Source organism: Henckelia pumila, chromosome 2 (assembly GCF_033568475.1).
Source record: "Henckelia pumila isolate YLH828 chromosome 2, ASM3356847v2, whole genome shotgun sequence".
Taxonomy (NCBI): domain Eukaryota; kingdom Viridiplantae; phylum Streptophyta; class Magnoliopsida; order Lamiales; family Gesneriaceae; genus Henckelia; species Henckelia pumila.
In genome coordinates, this window is record NC_133121.1 from 98,760,788 (window position 1) to 98,768,828 (window position 8,041).

The following is an 8,041-nucleotide window of genomic DNA, read 5'->3' on the forward strand; positions in this document are numbered from 1 at the left end:
ATCTATTTTTTGCCGATGATAGCCTTATTTTCTTCAAGGCTACTGTACAGGAATGTCATGGTATTCGTAACTGTTTGAGGTTATATGAACAGGCTTTGGGGCAGCTCATAAACTTTCAAAAATCTTCTTTATCATTTAGCCCAAACACTGATGTTGTCACGATTGATCTTATCAAATCAGCACTTTCTATCTCATCAACTCATGAACATGAGATCTATTTGGGCTTACCGACATTCTCTATTAGAAGGAAGACGATTCAATTCCGATATCTTATAGAGCGTGTGGTTAAAAGAATACATGGTTGGGAGAATAAGACTTTCTCGGCTGGAGGAAAAGAAACATTGATAAAGTCGGTTCTTCAATCGATCCCTACATATGCAATGTCATGTTTCCATATTCCGAAATCTGTCTGTGCGGCTATAGAGAGGGAGTGTGCTAATTTTTGGTGGGGAATGCATGATGGGAGAAGACGACTTCATTGGAAATCTTGGAAATCTTTATGTTTTCCAAAATGTATGGGAGGTCTGGGTTTTAGACAGCTAGAGGCATTTAATAAGGCACTCCTTGCAAAACAACTCTGGAGGATTATCCGAAATCCTAGCTCTCTTGTAGCTCGGGTTTTTAAGGTGAGATATTTCAAGCATCAAGACATTATGCAAGCTTCGTTGGGCACCAATCCATCGTATATTTGGCGTTCCTTGATGTGGAGCAGAAAACTTTTGAACAAAGGACTTAGATGGCGAGTCTATAATGGGGAGAAAATTGCAACATTTCAAGATCACTGGATCCCGGGCATTCATTGTTTGCGGCGGCCCCAAGGTATCCAGCTTCACTTTGAATCTGTAAAATCTCTTATTTTAGATGGATCTTGGAATGTTAATATATTAAATACTATCTTGCCTGATTATATTGTGCAAAATATCTTGGAAATCCCTATCTCTTTGTCATTGAATGAGGACTTGAGATTCTGGCATTTTGATCCCAAGGGTCATTACTCAGTTAAGGTTGGGTATAAACTTGAAATTGGATTTTATGATTCTCACGAAAATAGCTCAACTTCGCTTTCAAAAGGTTGGTAGAAGTTCTTATGGTCTATGTCGGTGCCTCCAAAAGTCCATATATTTTGGTGGCGAGCAATATGGAATATTATTCCGACACAAGATAACTTGATGAAGCATCACGTTCCAGTAATTGGCTTCTGCCCTTTATGCCGTTATGGTTTTGATTCAACTTCTCATGCACTGTTTTTCTGTCCTATGGTTAAAAAATGCTGGACGAATTACTTGTTTCACCCGATTCTTAAACAGACATCTTCTTTGGACATTCTTGATATTTTTATGTGGATGAAGAATGGTTTAATTAAATCAGATTTCGAAAGCTTCGTGATGCGTACATGGGCAGTGTGGCAAGAAAGACTCAGAATTCTTCATGGTAAAAACACTATACCTGCTCGGTTAGATATTGAATGGGGTGATGTATTGCTAAGTGATTTCCGTGAAGCACGAGCAGCTTTAAATCTGGGTGAAGTACAAAAGTCCAAAGTTCCACGAGTAAGATGGAGCAAATCGGGTCCTCACAAATTGAAACTAGATGTGACTGCGTTGATTAATGAGCTTTCTGGTGATTATTCTGTTGGTGGGATTGTGAGAAATTCTGAAGGCCAAGCATTGTTAGCATTTGCTACTAGAATCTCAAAACCTCAGTCCATCATCTATGGGGATTTAGTGGCGGTTCATAAAGGAATCTGCTTGGTGCAAGATAGAGGTATGGAAATTCATGAAATCACGACTGATTCTCTTCTGGCGGTGCAAGCAGTCACCAAACCAGTAGATAATGTTAGCTATACTGGAGATATTGCAATGACTATTCGATGTCGTCTGGATTACTTCCCGGGACTAAAACTAATTTATGTTCCTCGTTCGGCGAATGTAATTGCTCATGAACTTGCTTTATTTGCTCTTTCTTCCCCCTCCCTTTGTATTTGGGAATCTGGGAATTTTCCTTTCTGGTTAGTAAATCTTGTATTAAACGATGTTTCACTCTCTTAATATTATTGCAAGATTTCTTTCAAAAAAAAAAAAATTATAATAAAATAAAATAAGTATAATTGAAATTTCAAATAATCTATTTGTTTTAATTTTTTAGATGTATTAAATTTGTAATAGAGTAATAGTAACTAAAGGCTTTATGTTTGGATATATGTTAAGTTTGTTTCACTAAATGTGAATTAAATTTTAATTTTTATTCTCAATAACTATATTTAATTTATTTATATTGATGAATTTAATTTTAATATATGTCTTTATTATATAACAATTTTCTTTCAATATTTTTGACACTTAATGAAATGTTAATTTACGCGACTATCAATTTTTCTTCATCTTTTCGTAAGAATTTATTTTAGAATTTTAAGCAAAAACAAAATTTAATGAGAATAATTTTTTTAGTATAGTTAATTTTGTTATCAATGTAATTATTATAATTTCATTACATTCAACTTCATAGATCTGTTTTTTTTAATAATTAAAATCTGTTTTTTTTTTTCATATCACCTACATGTATATAGAATAGGAGTATATATAAAAAAATATTATCTTCAATAAATTTTATTTTATATTTTTTCAATTTATTTATTTTAAAAGATATTATTTTATATTAATTAGTATTTTCATCGTCGGCGTCACCATCAGCCGTGTCTCGTACAATCAAGGGCAAGGAGCGGGATCCTCACCTCTTATTTTATTACACAAATCGCTTTCAATGACTTGATTGATTTAATGTATTTCATATTAATTTAATACAACAAAATCAAAACATTTCAAGAACAAAGTATTTATAGAAAAATAACATTTGGTTACAACATAATTTTAAAAAAATTTGAAAATAATAATACGTCAAAATTTAATAGATATTTAATAATAATAATATATTAGAGAAATAACATTTTGCCAAAATATAATTCTCATGAATCTAAAATCTAATGAGCAAAAAAATGATTAGATGTTCGATGGTAAAAATATATTTTTACTAATTAAAATCTTGAAAAGAAAAAATATATATATATTATTTTAAAATATATATATTTAAACTATTATATTATACCTATAAAAGTGTGAATAAAATGATAAAACGTGAATAAAATAACAAAAACTTTCGTTGAGGATTTGGTACGTTACCTTTAAATTGTATATTGTTTGGATTAATTCCATGGACATCTTCATAATTCTTAGAAAATATTTTTAAAAAAATGATATATAAAAGTGAATATATATTTGACAAGAAAAAAAATATTTTTCATTGAAATTATAAAAATAAAATTTGTATGTGATATATTTTATCTATAAAAATGTGAATAGAAGTAAAAAAATTTCATTAGAAAAATAATATTTAAAACTCAAGCATAATACTTTTCACAACTATTAGAAACTTAAAGGGTGTTTGGCTAAACTTATTAAAAACAACTTATAAGCTCATAAATTATTTTAGGAGCTTATAAGTTGTCAAGTATTGTTTTAAAAATAGGTTAGTAAAGTGTTTGGAAGAACTTATTTTAAACAACTAAAAAACGTTGATGTGTTTGGTATGATAAGATCTTTTTATTTCAAAATTACCAAAAATGATATAATACTATGAAAGTAATGTAAATGGTAATATATGTACAAAAATAATTTTAAATTTATCATAAATGTTAAACATATTAAAAAATAAAGTTATTTTTAATTTTAATTTATAAATTTTTTGATAAATTATGAACAAAAAATGGGTAGAAAGTATGGTGGAAATTTACTGTGCACAGTAGGGGATCCACCCCCACAAAAAATAAATTTACTGTGCACAGTAGAGAAATTTCCACGTTGCTGTCAAAAGATGACATTTTCACTTTGTCATTTTTTTGTTTAGTTGCTACACAAGATATATGGCAATTTATCCTTGTCTAGTTGGCAATGAATAACCAACTCATCCAATTTTAATGCTTTCCCAAGGTCTAGAAATTTCCACGTGGCTGTCAAAAGATGACAGTTTCACTGTCATCCATTCATACTCACACACATCGTTTGAGATAAAATTCACCACTAATCTAAATTTCATCGTATCAAATGGTGTGTTGTGATTGGTTTGGAACATTTTCACTCTTGTCATTTTTTTTTCGTTTTGTCGCTACACAAAATCGAGTGTCGAATTAATTCTTCCACACAATTAAAACATCGGAAAACGTCAATTGATTGATATACACACACACACACAACCCCTCTACCAACCTCGTTTGAGATAAAATTCACCACTAATCTAAATTCCATCGTATCAAATGGTACGCTTGGCAAACTCCCATTGGTTGCAACAACAAATCTTTAGATTTTTGTCACCAAACATACAAAAATCTGAATCTAGTGGTGATATCAAAATGTCCCTAACCAATCACAACACCCCATTTGATTTCCAAAGATAAAGAATACGATAGAGCCCACTTGTATAAATACCTTACTAGCACTTCAACCAAAAATCAACCACTACTCCAAAACAATACAATTAGCAAAACCAGCCTTCTACAAACAGCAATGGCTTCATCTACAATGGCTCTCTCTTCCCCAGCCTTGGCCGGAAAGGCGGTCAAATCACCATCAACTTCAGAGATCACCGGCGCCGGGAGGATCTCCATGAGGAAGACTGCTTCAAAACCTGCTTCATCCGGCAGCCCGTGGTATGGCCCCGACCGTGTCAAGTACTTGGGACCATTCTCTGGTGAGTCCCCAAGCTACCTCACCGGTGAGTTCCCCGGAGACTACGGGTGGGACACCGCTGGACTCTCGGCAGACCCTGAAACATTCGCCAAGAACCGTGAGCTGGAGGTGATCCACAGCAGATGGGCCATGCTTGGAGCCCTGGGATGCGTCTTCCCAGAGCTCTTGTCTCGCAACGGTGTGAAATTCGGTGAAGCCGTGTGGTTCAAGGCTGGTTCACAGATCTTCAGCGAGGGTGGACTGGACTACTTGGGGAACCCGAGCTTGGTGCATGCACAGAGCATATTGGCCATCTGGGCTAGCCAGGTTATACTGATGGGAGCTGTTGAGGGGTACCGTATTGCCGGAGGGCCATTGGGAGAAATCACTGACCCACTGTACCCAGGTGGCAGCTTCGACCCATTGGGTCTTGCTGACGACCCTGAGTCATTCGCTGAGTTGAAGGTGAAGGAACTCAAGAATGGAAGGCTTGCCATGTTCTCCATGTTCGGATTCTTCGTTCAGGCTATCGTCACCGGAAAGGGTCCATTGGAGAACCTCGCCGACCACCTTGCAGACCCAGTCAACAACAATGCATGGGCCTACGCCACAAACTTCACTCCCGGCAAATGAATTTCACTGTTCAATTAAGGATGTATCCGTTTGTAATTAAACTTGTGAATGAATGAGTCGATTTTTTCCAGTGTTCTTATTCTCTTTAACAATTAAGCTTTATTTAACTCAGAACAAACTAAAAATATGTTATCACATTATTTACTCTAGAAATGAATATTTTATAAAAAAAAAAACCTTGAGAGAGGAGTCGGAGGTGTGAAAAACTAAACAAAAGAAGGGAATTTTTGTGTTCGAAGTTCGAACATAGGGGCAAACCCAAGTTTTGTGTGGAGGATACCAATAACTCCTATATATGTGGACACTTCAATACCGGCTAGTTTTGACTCAATAAAAGTGTCTGAATATCTACTTATTCCAATTTCTCGAACTTTTGGAAGAACTTTTTCTACCAAGGGATGTGCTTGAAATCTCCAGTATCTCTTTATCCTTTGTAGAGGGGCTACGCATCTGGAAATTCAGTAAAGATGGCCAATTTGGACCAAAAATCTTTTAACAGTTTTCCTTCATTAATACATCTATACAAAAGCTACGAGAATTCATGACCATAAGACAATGGATCGGTCACGATTAAGACGTTTGCTCACAAATAAACACTACAATTTCTTCCCTTGATGGCTACTAAAGATGTAGCAACATGAATTTAAACTGATACAGAGTTTGACACAGCCGCAAATATATCATTTTGAACGAAAGGACCAATTCTCCTTATGTACATTTCCATATCCCAGCTCATAACCACGTTGTTGAATGGAATCAAAATTTTTTAAAAAAAAAACTCAGAGCAGAGAGTACCTCAAATAAACCTCTGATCGGAAAAGGGGGCAGGCAATGAGAATGGTTCAGATCGAATCTTGTAGAGATTTCCCTAAACACCAACAAAGTTGAGATCGAATCTTGTAAAAACAAGAAAACAAATAGAAAATTAGACCAAAAAACCTCTAATCGGAGAGGAGAGTCGGCGCAACGGGCGGATGGCGGAGGAGATCGAGCATAGCAGCGGTGGAATTCTGCCCTGGATAATGAATGCCAGCTGACGGAGGGAGAGACTGGATTTTATTTTATATATTTTTAAGAAAAATACTTATTAGCGACCAATATTTGGATTTGGTTCCAAATTAGAGACCAAATTAATTATCGGTTTCAAATTAGAGATCAAAATAATTACCAATACCTAATTTGTACTGAAAATCAATCTGTTCCAAAATTGAGACCAAAATATATTGTACGTTTCAAAATTAGAGACCAGATATGAAATCTCGGTCGCAAAAAAGATATTTTTTAATTTTTTAGAAAAGGTCATATTTAAAGATCGAATTTAATCTATCGGTTACTGATTAGAGATCGATGATTGTTTCTATCCCTAATTCCGTTCTAAAAAGGTCAAATTCTCCATAAATTCCCAAAAGGAAACTTAAATGTTTATTCAGTCCCTGTGTAAGACATTTTTTGTTCCAGCTCCCTGACAAATGTCTGTCATTTGTTTGGACTCCCCAATTGAGGTGAAATTATGAAATTACCCTCAAATAATATGAAAACCTACTAATACTCATTGACCAATAAATATTTATTTAATAGTTCTTCTTCTCTCTTTTCAAGCCAAAGTTTTCCCAATTTTCCTTCTACTTGATTCCTTCATTGACGGCTAAATCAACGACGATCAATATATTTGTGTCGATGTTTTGTGCAACAAACTGAGACGAAAGGAGTTTAAAGCGAAGAATCGTTAGATTTTGAAAATCTTTTCGAAGAACCAACATCGAAACAACAAGTTTAAGGTAGATTTTTTTTTTGAAAATTTAAGAAATTTTTAGATGCAATTCCATCTGGATGATTGGGTTTTTTTTTTCTTTTTCAATTGAGTGATTCTTTGAGTGTTTTGTATGTTGTGTTGTGGTTATGTTGAAGTTTCGTACATCGTGTGAATTATACAAATTTGATGGACAACTTTTAGGTTTTACATATATATAAGTGGGTTTGTGGTTCATCTCAATCAATTGTGTATTGATTATCTAAAATTTGTAATTGTTCTCGATTATAATGATTTCATTGTCAATTTTCATAGTTTAGTACTGGGTTATAAATATTATGTGAATATGCCTTATAATATTCAAATCAGCTGCCTAAAAGTGTGATCTTGTTATTATATTTGTTGTTGTGAAATGTGTTATGAATAAAGCTCCGATCTTCATTTTTTAGTCTTATTGTATTGAATGTTATGCTTTTTATTGATTGGATTGAGAATGAAATCTATAAATGGTCGTAGGTGAAGACAGATATGAAACCCAGAAAAATTTAGAAGGTTTTTTTTTCAAATTATGTTTTCATCTTGGAAATCGATTAAATATCGTTTTTTCGCAAGTATTTGAAGGTTTCTGCGTTTTGGTATTGGTTTTTTGTGTTTTTTTTTTGTAATTCTCGATTGTGTCCCTTTGTCCAAAATTTATAGTGTTCTAGTATTGATTGTGGTCACTTTCTTGTTTAAATTATTTATTTGTTTCCTTTGATTAATTGTTCGAAATTGTTGAATGATTATGTTGATGTTCGTAAATTTTGTTTTAAATGCTTGACTTTGATTTCGTTATCGACAATTGCGAGTGTTTTGTTATTTAATTTCATAAAAACATATTTATTTATTTATTTGGTTGTCACAGTGGATTTTTTACTCTAAATCCTTCAATTTTTTTTAA

General features: G+C 33.5%; 2 protein-coding genes across 2 annotated transcripts; both read left to right on the forward strand.

Moving 5' to 3' along the window:
* The first annotated feature begins 1,385 nt into the window (after positions 1–1,385).
* On the forward strand, positions 1,386–2,048 carry LOC140878001 (uncharacterized). Its single transcript, XM_073281604.1, has one exon. It carries the CDS (start codon positions 1,386–1,388, stop codon positions 2,046–2,048), a length of 663 nt encoding a protein of 220 aa, XP_073137705.1.
* Positions 2,049–4,329: 2,281 nt separating this feature from the next.
* Positions 4,330–5,421, forward strand: LOC140881015 (chlorophyll a-b binding protein 3C, chloroplastic-like). The gene has a single exon (XM_073285963.1). The coding sequence runs from the start codon at positions 4,557–4,559 to the stop codon at positions 5,349–5,351; it is 795 nt and encodes a 264-aa protein (XP_073142064.1). The 5' UTR covers positions 4,330–4,556; the 3' UTR covers positions 5,352–5,421.
* The last annotated feature ends 2,620 nt before the right edge of the window (positions 5,422–8,041 follow it).